Source organism: Cetorhinus maximus, chromosome 7 (genome assembly GCF_964194155.1).
Source record: "Cetorhinus maximus chromosome 7, sCetMax3.hap1.1, whole genome shotgun sequence".
NCBI lineage: Eukaryota > Metazoa > Chordata > Chondrichthyes > Lamniformes > Cetorhinidae > Cetorhinus > Cetorhinus maximus.
In genome coordinates, this window is record NC_135885.1 from 50192131 (window position 1) to 50209495 (window position 17365).

The 17365-nt window shown below is 39.8% G+C and overlaps 1 protein-coding gene across 5 annotated transcripts in view; it reads right to left on the bottom strand.

The window, feature by feature from the left end:
* Window positions 1-17365, bottom strand: part of zmym2 (zinc finger, MYM-type 2) — a 160372-nt gene that overhangs the window by 137585 nt on the left and 5422 nt on the right. For 4 of the 5 annotated variants that reach the window (XR_013577108.1, XR_013577107.1, XM_078545484.1 and 1 more), the window contains exon 2: window positions 3438-4514. Coding sequence is in view for 3 of the 5 variants with exons in the window: in XM_078545484.1 (XP_078401610.1) it covers window positions 3438-4500 (1063 nt within the window). In the remaining 2 variants the exon portion in view is untranslated. Of the gene's footprint in view, window positions 1-3437; window positions 4515-7458; window positions 7828-17365 lie in introns of those variants that run through there. The other variant, XM_078545483.1, reaches the window with a different exon arrangement.

Below are 17365 nucleotides of genomic sequence, written 5' to 3' on the forward strand. Positions count from 1 at the left end.
ATCACTTCCACCAGTTGGTGGTCTATATATTACACCGATCAATGTTATTGTACCTTTTTCATTCCTTACCTCTTGCCAAAGAGATTCCATCTTTTACCCCTCTGGAACATCCTCTCTCCAGTACTGTAATGCCATATTTAATCAATACTGTCACTCCCCCCTTTTCTTCTTTTCCTATCTCTCCTAAACACCTTATACCCAAGAATACTTCCTTCTTTGAGCCAGTTCTCTATTATAGCAATAATATCATAATTCCATTTGTCAGCCTGTGCCTGTAGTTCACCAATCTTATTAACCACACTGTTAACTTACATTAGCCCTGATTTAGACTTTTTTTTTTTAAAACTTTCCTCCCTTACTCTGACCCCATCTAATGACTTACTGTTGCTTACTCTAATTCTATCAAACTCTCCAAGTATTCGACCTACCTTGATACTACTCTCTGCTATATCCTCCTTCTCAGTTAGTACTCCTCTACTGCCAGTTTCTCTACTCTCCACTCTGAATTTCTCCCCAGGTTCCAATCCCACTGTCAATATAGTTTAAACCTTCTCCAATAGCACTAGCAAAACTCCCTAAGACATTAGTTCCAGTCCTGTTAAGGTGCAACCCATCCTTCTTGTGCAGGTCCCACCTGCCCCAGAACTGATCCCAAGGCCTCAAAAATTGAAACTTACTTCTTTTCTCCAGCCAAGTGTTGAACTGATTAATCTTCCTATTCTTATGCTCACTGGCACGTGGCACCAGGAGTAATCCTGAGATTACTGCTCCTGAAGTCTTGCTTTTTTAATTCCCTTCCCAACTCCCTTAAATCTGCTTTCAGGACCTCCTACGTCATTGGTCCCAATGTGGACCACGACCTCAGGCAGTTCACCCTCCCCCAAAATGATGCCATGCAGGCACTCTGTGACATCCTTGGCCCTGGCACCAGGGAGGCAACATACCACCCTGCGGTGATATCTACTGCAGCAGAAATGCCTGTCTGCTCTCCTAATTATGGAATTCCCTACCACTATAGACTTCACTCTTCTTCCTCCCTTCCTGTGCATCTGAGTCACCCGTGGTACAAGCTTGGCTCTTGCTACAATCCTCTGAGGAACCATCTCGCTCATCAGTATCCAAAATGGAAAAGTAGTTAGAGACAGAGATAGCCCCAGGGGATTTCTGCACTACCTGCCTGTTTTTATTAGATGCTCTGCCGGTTACCTATTCCTTCTCTGCCTGTGGACGTCTTAGCTGCTCAAGTTTCTGCAGCTAGTGACATTTCCTGCAGATGTAGTCATCAAGGGCACTTTGTGCCTGCATGACTTCCCACATCCTGCAGGATGCACATTCCACATGGCCGAGCTGCACTGATATACCTTAAACTTTATAGAAAATGTTTAATAAAGTAAGGTATAATATAATAACTCACCTGTCACTCATCAATTGTCGTCTCTGTGCTGAGTCCGGAATGGTCAATACTTACCAACCAATCAACTTATGGGACTCCTGTGACATCACTTTTAGATTTTATCTGCAAATTCCCAGCGCTCTCTCTCCAAAGCCCCGCTCATTTATGGGCTATGTCAATGTATCAGTAATTACATTGTCAAGTTCCAATAACAACCATCTTGGCAATTACATTAATAAAACAGGTGATGGGCATTGGCTCATCTATAAAGTGGGGGGGCAGCTGTGACGCTGAGGTGGAAGGAACTGGGAGTCAGTCACCCTGCTGAGCTGTCTTGAAAATAAACCTGCTTGAGCTAATGACTAGTTTTGGACTCATTATACCATAACATACAATAATTGGTATTAGCACTGTAATGTTGTTTAGTTGGCTTCATTCAATTACTTTCTTAATTAACTCAGAATAATTCCTATGGTATGCCACACCAATTTCCCCCGTGCACTTAATTTGCTACTCACTTGGTCTCCGTCTTACTCAGGCGAATTCACCCGTCTCCTTGTGCAGTTTGAAAAGCCTATCTCTTTTATAGACCCTCCAATGAGTCATTAGCTAGTCCAGCTTCCTGCTACAGTAATTAACACCAATTGAACCAACTGCTTTCAGCTGATTGACAGTTAACTGCCACTACCAGGCAGTTCCCTGTTTAACAAGCTCGTCTAACTTACTTGAAAAGTTGCTAGTTCTATGTCAGAGTTCACTTTTCAAAACAGGTAGGATTTTGAAGTCAATAATCTCTAATCACCAACTACAAATATGAGCTAGAAAAAAAAGCATTTTTTAATGGGTTCAGTTTATTGCAGACTCTAAATATAGAGTTAGCTTTGCTGTTTGCACCGAGATGCATGGTTTGTTATAAGTTCCACCCCACCTCCAATTCATTGGCTGGCACAGTGGTGTCAAAAGGCCCTCGACCAAAAGGGGCAATTAACAATGAAAAAACATCTTAGTCTCCATGCACTTTCTGGCTTTGACCACCTGGCATCATAGGGGAGCAGCCCAGATTGCCTTAGCCAGTAGTCATGGCATAGGAAAGTAAACCAGGCAAGTAGACCCTACACAAATACCCTAGACAAAACACTACTTCTCAGAGCCATCAGCAGTCTAACTTCCCCTCCACACAAAGTGCTCAGCACCTCACCATTAAGTAGCCCCTCCAATGGCCAGCTCATGAACTCTGCATGGACTGGAATCTCACCCAACCTGCCCAACTTTCTTAGCAGAGCTACAGTAAAATCATGAATCCACATATAGTTAACTGCTTCCACTTGCTCCCAGTCCCTGTATAAGCTATCTTTTCCCCCATCCACTTCCTTGCAATGCTACACAACGTACAACTTCTCCCTGCTTGCCACTTTATCAGTGAATTCACACCAAATTAGAATGTCATGCTCCACCACTCAACCACTAATAGCCATATGAAACCTGTGTAACTCGTTATTCTCCAGAGTCCAGAACACCCTCTTTAGCCTGCACCAGCATGGCGACATTCTGGCCTCCCTTGCACCTAATGAACATCTCAAGTGGTTCCCCCACTTCATGCAGCTATGAACAATTAACATTCCAGGCATTTCCCCAACTCCCAAAGATCAACATTCTGGGGTACAATCCCCAAGTAACACTTTAGCAACCTCTTCTAACGCGAAAAAGCCATCCCACTTCCACTGCTCTGGCTACTGAATGCCTGCCCTTCCTCAATCACATCCTCCTCACTCCCATCCGCTGACCTCATAGCCTCGCTCCCGCACCCTCATCTCCCATTGCCATCCACTCATTCTTATGCAGGTGGAATTAACCACCACCTTCCCGTCCTGAATATTCCTTTTGATTTCGACTCCCTACGTGCATTAGCACAGGAAAATCAACCATTAGTTCTAATTTATTTTTAAAATGATCTGAGCATTTTGAGTCATCAAAATGGTGGTTACAGATTCATGTAATAGTGATTTACTCACTTGCAGACACATTTATGTTAAAAAGTACTCACCAAGTTTGTGCTGTGATGTCAAAAGCGCAGATTCGCCATTTAGAAATCCACCCCCAGCGCCATCCATGTTGTCCGAGTTAGAAGCTCCCATGCCATATGGAAAAGCTTGTTTCTGTACTCCCTCATCTGCACCTTCAAATTTCTGATCTTGAAGAGAGGTTACATTGCAAATCATTAAATCTAAATCCGTTCCCCCAGAACGTTGGGCTGGTGCTTCATTTATGGCTGGTTTTGAACTGGCATCTAATGTGGTGACACAAGTTATTTGTATCTCAGAGTCTGGTTCAGTGCTTATACCCTGATTTAACGCTTCTCCATTTGCTCGCAAAATATTACCTCTCCTGGGGTCTGAAAGCATTGTTGGTTGTAAAGGGTGGCATTCATTCAAGTCAACTTCCTTTATGCCTGTTCTGTTTTCCCAATTTAAATTGTTATTCTCCAAATTTGGAGGACAAAATAAACCCTGATTATCTACATACTGCACTGCAATATTATGGAAACCAACTTTTTGGCCACCCAAGTCAGATGATGAAAAATCCATGGTTGGTTCACTGAATCCATTTCTTTCAGCACATCTTCCAGATGTGGCAACGTTGGCAACTTTTCCTGGTTCAGGGTTTCCTTCTTCCTCATCATCAATTATGATGGGCTCCACTGGGGACACAAAATCTTTTCCTAATGGTGGCAACGATATATTCATTTCATTTCCTATGGATTCTGGATTTTGAAGCACTGCAAGTGAGGCACTGGTTCTATCTACTCGTGTGGTTGCAGGACAATTTGCAGAAAAGGAAGGTTCAACAAAAACAACATCATCATCCTCCTCCTCATTCTGGGAACACGTGATACTGCCTTCTATAGGCTTCCAACAGGAGTTATCAGAGTTGGTTTCGACATGATTGCTCAAATTTTGAGAGTCAAAGGCCGTAGCAGCATTTGAGATTGCAGTTGACATATTGAGATCACCCTGTACTTCTCCAACTCCAAAGTATTTTTGTTGTTCAATGTACTGGTCTTCTGGTGCTGAGCTCATACCTATAGCTTCATTATTTCCAACATTCATGTCTCAAGTATCAGCTGTATTAAAAAAAAAGGAACGTTAGGTTATTTCTATCCTAGTAAGAATTACTTGTATGTAGTATTATCTCAAAGGTTAAAGGTTAAGCAGTATCTTGATTTGAAAACTAACTTATTGATTGGACTCGCAATGCAATCATATCCACCCAGGCTGGATAAGTGAAATTTTTGTTTGAGAATGATGAACATTGGCTCTATTGAGCCAAGCTGCCAGGGAAAAGAATATTAATGTTTCTGAATGTCACAAAATTGTGAAACATTAGAACATGTACTTTTTCCCCATATGAAACAATATTTTGTAGCTTGTGCATTTTAAAAGACATTCCAAGAATTTTTTAAAAAAACCATAATTCCCAAGAATGTGACAGTGAAAAACAAATTTAAAGTGAATACCATGTCATTAGCATGGAAAGTGACAAAGTAAATGTGTGGCACACTGGAATAGCAGAAAATATACTGCAGAATTTTGATGGATACACGTAAATAGAGGCAGTGAATGGAAATAGAAATAAGTTAATTGGAGGGGAGGGCACAGCAGATTGTTATATTTCTGGCCAAGACAAACCAGGTCTGATATCACTTTAACTAAATACTGAATAAAAGCACAAGACTAACAGGCCAAAAGCAAAAGGGGTTAGGTGGAGGGGGTGTGAAGGGAGAGTGGTATTTCTCTTGTAATTACAGTAATTGAACCAATAATCTAGAAAAAATATTTATTCTTGGATTATGCAAATATTTTAATTTGAAAAGAAAAATTAGGTGGCAAGGACTGCACGTTTACAGATATAAACTTTTTCTAAATGTCTTTTCCACCAGGATAATGAGTAAATACTGCATGTCAGATGGGGGAGTCTAAACTACATTCAAGAGACGAACAGCCCTGCTGACCATTTTTTTCCACAAAGTCAAAGATAACCAGCCCTATTTGCACTTGTTGGTTTGTCCTGTTCGAATTATGTGGGTCTGAAGGTTTAGATTGGGCTTTTCTTGGACCTCCGGCCTCATTGGTGGATGAAGTCTAGATCAAAACACCAACATCTATTGGCTAGTATTCATAACTTGAAAACCTTACAAAGTAACCATAAAGTTCATTTAGACTTTACATTTGACTTAGTAATGTTCACAGCGCACATGTAAGTGACCAACGAAGACAAAAAGCTCACCATTAAATATCTGGAGTCTCATTAAGCATATTGGCTTTAATTAAAATGGGAAACTTTTAAAAAATGACAATTAATTTTAAGGTATGTTACAATGGACTTTTAACCGTAAAGGTGAATACTTAGAAACAGGAGTAGGCCTCTTAGCCCCTTGAGCCTATTTTGTCATTCAATGAGATGGTGGCTGATCTGAGTAAACTCCAGATACAACCTTTGCCCCATTCCCTCCCTAAGCAGCCCTGATTAAAAAAAATCTTTCAATCTCAGATTTATAATTAAAATCGACCCAGCTACTAATGCCATTCGCGGACGAGTTCCAAACTTTGCTCAGTTCCCAACTGCACACTTCAAACCCTGGCTCGAATCAAAAGACGATATCCCCAAGTTCAAAACTCCTCACAACAAAAATAGTTGTTCTCTATCTACTCCATCAGTTCCCCATAATAGCTTGCAAATTTCTATCAAATACATCTGAAGATACCATGGGAAACAGGAATGAAAACTACAGAGGCACTGGCCCTAATCTTCCTTAGATACAGGAGTGGTGTCAGAGCATTGAAGAATTACAAACAGAACCATTTTTGTTCAAAAATGGGTCAAGGATAAGCCTAGAAACTATAGGTCAGTCAGTTTAACCTGGGTGCTGGGAAAAGCTTTTAGAAGCAATAACCCAGGATATGCAGTTACCTGGACAAATGCGGATTAATTGAAGAAAGCCAGCACAGGTTTGTTACGGCCAAATTATGTTTAACAAACTTGCTTGAGTTTATTTTTGTGTTGGTAAAAGAGAAGGTTGATGAGGGTGTGCATGGACTTTCAAGAGGCATTTGATGAAGTGCCATATAATAGACTTTCTGCAAATTTGAAGCCCATGGAATAAAAGGGACTATGGCAGCATGAATTTGAAGTTGGTTGACAAGACAGGAAACAGGATAGTGATGAATGGTTATGTTTCGTACTGGAGGAAGATATGCAGTGGAGTTCCCCAGGAATGAGCATTAGGACCATTGCTTGGGTGTGTAGGGCATAAAATCAAAATTTGCAGATGACACAAAACTTGGGAATATTGTGAACATTGAGGACGATTAAGACAGACTTAAGAGGCTGTAGAAGTGGAATGGGTGAACACGTGGCAGGTCAATTTTAAAGCAGAAGCGTGAAGTGATGGATTTTGTTTTGGGGGGTGGGGGTGTGAGAATAAAGAGGCAATAAGAGTACAAATCTGAAGGAAGCACCAGAGCAGAGGGACCTGGACGTATTATGTGCACAAATTGTTGAAGGTGGCAGGGCAGGTTGAGAAATTTGTTAATAAGCCAAACAGGATCCCAAGTTCTATAAATAGAGGCATAGAGTACAAAAGCAAGGAGGTTATCATGAACCTTTCTAAAAACTAGTCTGGCCTGAACTGCAATATTGCATCCTATTCTGGGCACCACACTTTAGGAAGGATGTGAAGACTTTAGAGAAGGTGCAGAAAATTATTTTAGGAGTGTACACGCTACATGCTGATCCTGAAGTACTTTTCTACAATGTGAAAGTATACACCTCAGAGGCTCACAAACATGCATTAGATTATTTAATATACAGGAATGGTTTTAGCCAACAAAGTCTAACCATAAGAGAGGACAAAGGTGGTAGAAGTTCACTGAAGTGAGCATATTCTCCATCAGAGGTAACATTCATTTGTATATCAGTTCTCTCACCACAGATATTAGTTGAAATAATTATCCTAATTCCTTTTAGGATTTCATGTATAAAAGTATTAATTCCAAAATGAGCTTTACCCTGAACAAGGGGAATTTGCCATAGGCTGCAAGTTTTATTGTAGAGGTCATCCAGCTATGAGCAGAATTTTTCCAGCCCTTCTCAATGTCCTATTGGAAGAATCATTGCCCCAAGTCTTACCAGTGAGGGGCATATTGTAGAATGCACCGTTAAGACCACTTTTTCCTGCACTCACAGGACAAAAAGATTTTGAACTGGCAAGTTGCTGGAAGTGAGCGCTCGTAACAGCACAGTGAGGGCAGCAGGGTTATTTGACAGGGTGAGTGACAGGACCAAGTCTCCTTAACTTGCGAGACTTATGGATTGGGAAAGAAATAGGAATGAGAGAAGGGTGAACTGGATCAAAATCAGATACAGAAAAGGGGATATGAAAAATGACTGGATTTAGAGGGGAAAAAAGACAATATCTAGAACATGAAGGCATAATCTTAGCTAGGCTATGTAGGAGTGAAATCAAGAAGCACATATTGAAATAAAGAGGTTTCTTTTTACATTCTTTCTTGGGACATGGTCATTGCTGGCAAGACCAACATTTATTGCACTGGAAGTAGTGGTGAGTCACCCACTGCAGTACATGTAGTTGTAGGTACAGAAATGTGATGTTAGGGAGGGGGTTCCAGGATTTTGACCCAGCAGTACAGTGATATAGTTCCAAGTCAGGATGGTGTGAGATTGGAAGGACAACTTGCAGGTGGTCATGTTCCCATGCATCTGCTGTCCTTGTCCTTCTTTCTAGATAGTGCAGATTGCAGGTTTGGAAGGTGTAGATAGTAATGGCAGAGGGAGGAACACGTTATGCCATCAGGTTACAGATTGTGGTTGAATACAATTCTGCTATTGCTGATGGCCCACAGCCCCAGTTTTGAGCTACTGAATCTGTTCGGATTCTATCCCATTTAGCAGTGGTAGCAACACACCACACAGAGAAAGGTGTGAAATCAGGACTTCCATCTCCACAAGGTCTGCCTGATAGTCACTCCTACAAATACCACCATGGACAGATGCATCTGCAACAGGTAGACTGGCATGGACAATGTCAAGCAGGTTTTTTCCCCTCTTGTTGCTTTTCTCACCACCTGCCACATCCCCAGATTGGCAGAAATTTCCTTCAAGACTCGGCCAGCTCAATCAATACTGGTGCTATCGAGGCACTCTTGGTAATGGACACTGAAGTCCCCCACCCGGATTACATTCTATGCCCTTGCTACCCTCAAATGCTTTTTCCAAGTGAAGTTCAACATGGAGAAGTACTGATTCATCAACTGAGGGAGGGCAGAAAGTAGTAATTGGCAGGAGGTTTTCTTGTCCATGTTTGACCTGATGCCATGAGACTTTATGTGGTCTGGAAACAATGCTGAGGACTCCCAGGCCCTCTCCCTCCTGACTGTATACCACTGTGCCACCACCTCTGGTGGTTCTGTCATGCTGGTGGGACAAAACATACCTGGAAAATGGTGACAGAGGAGCCTGGACATTGGCTATAAGATATGATTCAATGAGAGTGCCAATGTCAGGCTGTTGCTTAACTAGTCTGTGATATGGCTCTTCCTAATTTTAGCCAAGTGTCAAGATGTTAGTGAGGATGATTTTGCAGGGTCAACTGGACAGATTGTGTCTTTATCATTTCTGCTACCTAGGTCAATGCCAGGTGGTGCATTTGGTCTTATTCTCATTCAACTTTTCTGTAGCAGTTTGATAAAACTGAGTGACTATAACAGCAGTTAAGAATCAACCACATCACAGTGGGTCTGAAGTCACATGAAGGTCAGACTTTGTAAGGACAGCAGATTTCCTCTGCTGAAGGAAGTTAGTGAACTAGATGCGTTTATGCAACAATCTGATAGTTTCGTGGTCACCATTACTGAGACTAGCATTTGATTACAGATTTATTAATGAATTGAATTTAAATTCCCCTGGCTGCCCTGATTGGATTTGAACTCTCAACCCTGGAGCATTAATCTGGATTTCTGGATTTTAAAAAATTGTTCACAGTCCTCTTCTACACCCTCCCTACCCATTCTAAAGACATTGAATTAGGAACTGTGATGGTTTTCTTCACTTCATGAATCTACCTGAAGCTGATTAATGATATATGATATATAATTCTATCTGCAAACAGTTGCATAGTTTTTTCTTGCAAGTAGTTAATGCCTTCTGTAAATATTATACACTATCAAAGTCCATTCAACAGATGGTGGCTGCACAGTATTGTGCTGGCATTTGATATCAAAGTAATATACAGTAAATTTTATATTATTATACAAAGGGAATTTACAGGACTAAATAATATTTATGGGTCAGATGGAATTTGGAAAATTCTAGCTTCATTCTCAGTTCAAGTCACCATCTGAATTTCTAATTATATTAATACTTTGTAACGGCTTTCACTTTTGTCCATATGCACAAGCAGTGAAACGAACACCATCAATATTTGGATAATTATCCAGTGTTAAAATCATTAAGGATCATCATACAAGAAATATTTTAATGTCAACACCTCAGTTTGATTAGGTGATGTTTGTGACCAATGAGACATTAGCTGCTGATCTACATTCAATCTTCTTCTAAAAAAAAAAATGCATTTTACCATGCTAATCTGTACTCAGTACAGGAGCTTGCTGAATCAACAGAGTTTTGCTGTTTATCTTTTTCAAAGTTTTAAACAACCTGATTAAAGATTGTTAACCATTTCAGGTATGGATACAAAGCTGGCACTCTGATAAGTAAATAATGACCCATATGGTGAGTGGGACCTGCTTTGAGTGCTTATCCAATTCCATTTTGAAAACCATAATTCCTCCACCATCAAAAGCAGTGCATTCTAGATATGAACCACTTGCTGCACAAGAAAGATTTTTCCTGCCAGCATTGTTTCTTGTGCCAACCACCTTAAATCTGTGTTCTCTGGTCCTCAACTCCTCTGCCAAAGGGAACAGTTTCTCAATTTACTCCATCATGATTTTGAATGTCTGTATCAAATCTCCTCTCAACCTTCTCTTCTCTAAAGAGAACAATCCTAACTTTTTCAATCTACCCATGTTACTGAAGTCCCTCATCCCTGGAGCCATTCTTGTAAATCTTTTCTATACCCCCTCTAAAGCCTTCACATCTTCAAAGTGCAGTGCCCAGAATTGGAAACAAACATTCAGTTGAGGTTAAAAAAAATGCTTTAAAAGGTTCATCGTAACTTCCTTGTTTTTATACTTTTTGCCTCTAATTATAAAGCCCGGCATCCCATAAGCGTTTTTAACCACTTTCTCAATCTACCCACCACCTTCAACAATTTGTTCATGCACCCCCTTCCCCTTTCGAATTATACGCTTTAGTTGAAATTGCCTCTCCTCGTTCTTCCTAGCAAAATTTATCACTTTATATTTCTCCATATTAAATTTCACTTATCACGTGTCCGCACATTCCACCAGGCTATGTCCTCTTGAAGTGTATCACTATCCTCACAGTTTGCAATAGTTTTGTGTCATTTGCAAATTTTGAAATGGTGCCCTGTAACCTCCAAGAAAGCAGTGGTCTGAGTACTGACACTTGGGGAACACCACTGTATGATTTCCTCCCCTCTGAAAAACCATTTACCACCACAAACTCCTGTCACTCAGCCAACTTTGTATCCATGTTATCACTGTCCCTTTTATTCTCTGGGCTCAACTTTGCAGACAAACCCATTAGGTGGCACTCTATCAAACACCTTTTTGAAGTCCACATCGACCACATCAACCCACTCTTACCTCATCAAAAACTCAAATTAGTTAAACACAATTTATCTTAACCAAATCCATGCTTGCTTTCCTTAATTAATTCACTTTTGGTGGATCTTTTTGTAGATGTTCTTTCAACTCTCATTTTATAGCTACCCTCACACCAAAACACCATTACTAGCTGTTTTTGAACTCTTTAAATTGGATTCGGTGCCTAACCCCATGCTTAGTTTCACCCATGAATTGTCGGAAGTATGTTTTTTGCCTCACCCACTGCCCGTCCTCCGTGGCACAAGATGAAAACGGAAGCCTCCGAGCTGAATTTTAATGAATGGGGTTCACTTATGCATCTTTTTGGAGATACCCACTATCATTAAGGAAGATTGCTCAATGCTAACCTGTCACTGTATTGTTCAGAATTTTGTGCATACTCCCCCAACTCACTACTGCAATTTGTCCCCCGATCATCTTGATTGACATTAATAACCTAAACTTTGGTGGTCAAGGCACAATTTCAAAATGTGCAGATGACTCAAAACTTGTAAGTACTGTGAATTGAGAGGACAATGGTGATAAAGTTTAAGAGGACTTAGGTTGTTGGAATTGGTGGACAAGTAACAAACTAAATTTAACGCACTTCAAGTGTGAAGTGATTAATTTTAGTAGGAAGATTGGGGAGAGGCAATACAGAATAAAGGTACAATTCTAAAAGGAGTGCAGGAGGCGAAGGACCTGGGGGTCTATGCACACAAATCACTGAAAGTGGCAGTGCAGGTTCAGAGAGTGGTTGGAAAAACATACCTTCTATATAAAGTGCAGGATGCTGTAAGAGTACAAATGCAAGGAGCTATGACAAACCTGTATAAAACACTAGTTTGGCCTTGACAGGAGTATTGTGCCTAGTTCCGGGCACCGCACTTTAGGAAGGATGTGAAAGTATTAGAGAGGCGCAGAAAAGATTCACGATAATGGTTCCAGGGATGAGGAACTTCAGTTATCTTGGTAGAAACTGGGGCTGTTCTCCTTGGAAAAGAGATTTAATAGAGGTATTCAAAATCATGAATGGTCTGGACAGAGTAGGTAGGAAGAAACTGTTTCCATCGACGGAAGGATTGAAAACCAGAGCATACCAATTTAAGGTGACTGGCAAAGGAAGCATTGGTGGCATAAGGGAATTTCACACAGCAACTGATTAGGATCTGGAACACAATGCCAGTGGTGTGGAGGAGCCAGATTCAACTGTGGCTCTCAAAAGAACGGGTGGAATGGGCAGATATGTAGCAGATAAAATTTAATGCAGAGAAATGTTTACTAAGGAAGAGGATGCTGACAAAATATCACAAGAAGGGGAGATGACAGAGTTAACAGATGGGGTAAAAATGGACAGGCAAGATGCACTGGAAAGGCTGGCTATGCTTAGAGTAGATAAGTCACCTGGTCCAGAAGGCATGCATCTCAGGTTGCTGAAGGAAATGGGAGTGGAGATAGAATTGGATCATATCTGAATAGGAAAAATTTGCAGTGCTACAGAGAAAAGGCTAGGTAAGTTACTCTTGCAGAGGTCTGGCACAGACAAGATGGCCAAATGGCTGCCTTCAATGCTATAACCGTTCAATGAAATTACCAAGTGTGTAAAGGGACATCGAGATGTGGTGTATTTGGACATTTGTAAAGTGCCAAATAACATGCCATAAGAAACTTGTTGCCAAGATGAAAGTCCATATTATTAAACAAAATGAATATTTGTGTGATGGCTGTAAAGAAAAAACACAGTTGAATGAATGTTTCTTGAATTGGCATGATACAGCCAGTGTTAGGAACTCTTGTTCGCTTTCTGTCTATAATAGATATGTAAACAATAAACTTTAACTTCACTGAACATGGCCTATCCATTAAGTGTGCAAGCTCTAAGTTTTTTTGCATAGTCACACATGCTCGGTAACGTAAAGGGGCCAATTTGGGCTTGGCTTGAACAGATTGCTGTGCAGACACAAAGGAAAATTGATTATAAACACACAGACAATTTGGGCATTGAAGGAATATTAAAACATGCTGCACGTACAAGATTAGGGGATGTTTATAATATAAAAGGAAGATTGTGACAAATAGGACATGAATTAACTTGTATAATGCATGATAAATAGCAAATGAATTTCAATATAGATAAATATGTGGTGGTGCATTTTGGTAGGAAGCTACATACTGCTTGGATAATAAGTCGATGGGAGACAGGACAGGGACATCTCGGGGTAAGATGCACAAATCACTAAAATCAGAACTGCAGATTAATATGGTCAAATGGTTTATTTTGAGAGGGATAGGAACATAAGAACTAGTTAGGCCATTTAGCTCTTCAAGCCTGTTCTGCAATTCAATGAGATTATGTTTGATCTGGGATCCAAGAACTCCATGCAGAACTGAAAAGCAGAGCAGTCATGTTAAACTTGTAAAGAACCTTATTTAGACCACAATTGGTACATATTTATAGACATTGGCAAAGCTGCAAGATTTATAAGCATCGGTCCAGAACAGAGTTTCCCCGTCCCACTCAATTAGTTGTGCTCAAATAGGCTGTTTGCTTTCAATGTTTTTAAGAAATCGAATGAGGAATGAAACTGCCTACCTTTCTCTAGCTCTATCTTCTCACAAGTGTTAAGTGCTTAGAATGCTTAACAGGTGTTATCCATTCATCTAATATTAACCTAACAAAATAAGGTAAATTCATCCAATCTTAAAAAAAAATGAAATAATCGAAAGGTACACAATCCTCTCCACTCACCATCTTTACTTTGTTCCAGTTTCAATTTCTAGAGTTCACAGAACAAAGTCTGCAAGACGGTGTAATTAAAACAGTCATCTCAATGATTCAAAGCCTTTTAGAAAAATATGATTTTACCTCAGCAAAGGTTCCTAAATTTATCTAGTTTTTCTTTCAATTTTGGAATTATTTTGTACAGGAACTTTTTATTTTCATTAACACTATCTCCTGACATTGCTTGAAGGCATTTTTGCAGCATGCACTTGCCTCATAACGCACCTGACTGTGTCTGCGCAGTTTTCCTTGTTGGTCACAATATTCGTATCGCGGGGAATTCAAGCTTACCTTAGGGTTTATAGTCAACCTCGGTGGCGGGGGGCGGTGGACAAGAAAGTAAATCTTGAGACAATTGAGCAGTAATCAGATGCTAGGGTTGATCATCATTGGGGGTTAATCGATTACAGTACCACAACCCATACAGAATATGCCATTAAAAAATAGGGTACAGTTTCTTACCAGCCCGCATAAGTAATTTTTGAGAGGAAATTGAGCAGGAAAAATAACATGAAATGGATACTGTTGATTACATGTTTATGAGGATTAAGAATAGAATGTAATGATATAGTGGAAAGTATGCTAATGAGTTTTCAGCATGGAACGTTATGGTAAAGTGGAACATAGATTAATAAGGATTAAACATAGTAACTGTAATGGGATGGGGAAGATTATTTATTGGAGATTAAATATAGTATGTGGTGTAACAAGGTATGTGGAATATATCATTAATACAGACATTGCAACTGTGCAGAGACAGCAAGTACTCCCTCTGCAGTTACAACACCACCAGATGCAGCCGCTTATTAAACGAATTTGGAAATTTGTACTATACCTGAAATTTCTGAGAAAAAATGGCTGAGAACAAAGATTTTCAGAAAGAATTTTGAGACATGGAAACTGTGTGATCACAGTGGCAAGCTTAGCAGATGTTTTTGTTTCAAATGCAAACACAGGAATGCATAACAAAAAGAAATGACAAAATGAGGCAACAGAAAATCAGCGGGTGCAAACAAAAATAGTGAAGAGCAATGGATACAAATGCAGCCAGGCAATAAATCATGCAAGGTACTGATGACACTACAAATATGAGCAGTTTTGGACATCCAATTATAGAAAGGCTAGCCAAATTAATAAAATATCAGGGATATGGTGATGTAGTTACAGATGCAGAAAAAAACAAATTGTGTGGCTTAGATGATTTAACATGTCGAAAGTATGATAGGGTAAATTGTGAACACATATATATCTAATAATGTGAACTGCTAGCAAGGGCATAAACACAGGATTACTACTGCAAAAAGGAGTTTTTCACAGCATTATTAGGATATGGAATGCTTTACAACTGGTATTGAAATGGAGTCAATCACATGAAGACAGATATTAAAGGGTAGCAAAGAAACGGAATCAGGTACTGGGGAAGCTAGAACTAGGCCAACATAGCAAAATTTCTTTGACCATGAAAAACGAAAACAGAAAAAAATGAAGAAATAAATAAATCAAATACAAGACAACTGGAAACAGTTGCAAAAGGTAAACACAAAACCGATGACTCAGACTCCAAGCAAAACTTAGGCATCAATACCTATCATTCTATGTTACCAAAGTGCTACTGACAGTCTGAGTGTTAGTTACAGATTAATTTACTGATGTCAGAAGTAATGAGTTTTAATGCAGAAAAGTATTTACGTTAAAGTGCACAATTAGGCTATGGTGATTGCCCTTCTCACCAAGTTACACTGGAGAAGTATTGGTGGGGCTGGGTTAGTGGGTAGGAAAACTAGGTCAAAGAGACTTGGATACTATCTTAGTTACAAATTGCAAGCCAATCACTTTAGAAATTGATTTGAGTAGAATCCATAAGCTATTATAGTGCCAAAGAGGGATGATATAGCCCAGAAGTCAAAGACAGAATTTATTTGGTTGGAACAATGGTGGAACTACCCTACAACTGAATGCATATTACAGGTCATCAACTAGTGGAGCGGAGATGGAGAAGCAAATAGTGAGCAGATTACATAAAGATGCAAGGACTACAGAGTTGTGGTAATGGGTATTCAATAATCTGAAATAGAGACTGGGATAGTGCAAAGGACAAAGAGGTAAAGAATGTATGCAAGTCAACTTTCTTGATCAGTGATGCCAAAAAATGAGGATGATCTACTTCTGGGAAATGAAGTGGGGTGAGGGGGGCATGTTTCAGGAAGTAAGCATTTGGGGAACCATGATCATAATGTTGTCAAGTTTAGAATAATTATGGAAAAGGACAAGGAACAACTAAGTGCACAAATATTCAAATAGAGGGATACTACCATCAGCAAGTTGAAAAGGGATGTGGCCCTGATTGGATTAGAATCAAAAATTGGTAGGCAAATCAGTATTGAATAATGGGAGGCCGTCAAGAGGAAATGGTTCACATAGAGAATAAACATATTATCATGATGGAGAAAGGAAGAGCATTCAAAGCTTCAGCTCTCTGAGTGAGAAGAGAGAGATCAAAATAAGAAAATAGACAAATGTGTGGATCATGGTACAGTAGTGAACCAAGCAGATGCAGTATATAGAAAATAGACAATACAAAGAAGATCTAAAAAGAGAATAAAACTGGAATTAAGTTTACAGCTAACATAGAAGGGAATCCAATAATCTTTTATAAACAGATAATTGGGAAAAAGGCTAATAAAAGGAAGGTGGACCAAACTATTGACCTAAAATTAAATATACCTGTGGAGGCAGAGAGCATGGCAGGTAGCAAATGAGTACTTTGCATTTATCCTCAACAGTGATGAGGATGCTGCCAACATTGCAGCAAAAGAAGGTAGCGATGACACCGGATGGAACAAAAATAGAAAAGGAGGTACTTAAAAGGTTGGCTAACCTAAAACTAAAAAAGTCACCCAATCCAGATGGAACGTACCCTAAGTTACTGTAGGAAGTAAGGGTTGTGCTTGTGTAGGCTCTGGCCACATTCTTCCAACCCCCCCTTAGATACAGTATGAGGATGGTGTCAGAGGGCTGGATTGCAAATGTTCCCCTTTTTTTCTAAAACAAAAAGGTGTGAGGGTCGAACCCAGTAATTCTAAGTAGCCAACTTAACACCGGTGATGGGGAAACTTTGAGGCAGTAATCCAGGGGAAATTAATTGGCATTTGGGGTAGTATGGTCTAATAAATGAAAGTCACCATGAATATTTTAAAAGCGATTCATATTTAACTAACTTGTTTGAATTGAGGTATAAGAGCTGGTTGATGAGGGTAGTGTGCTTGATGTTGCATGCATATGGACTTTCATTTCAGACAGGAGAAAAATAGACAATTGTGTTTCTAACAGTATCAGGGCCATTGCTCCCATAACATTGGCTTGCTGTTGGGTATAATTTCAAAA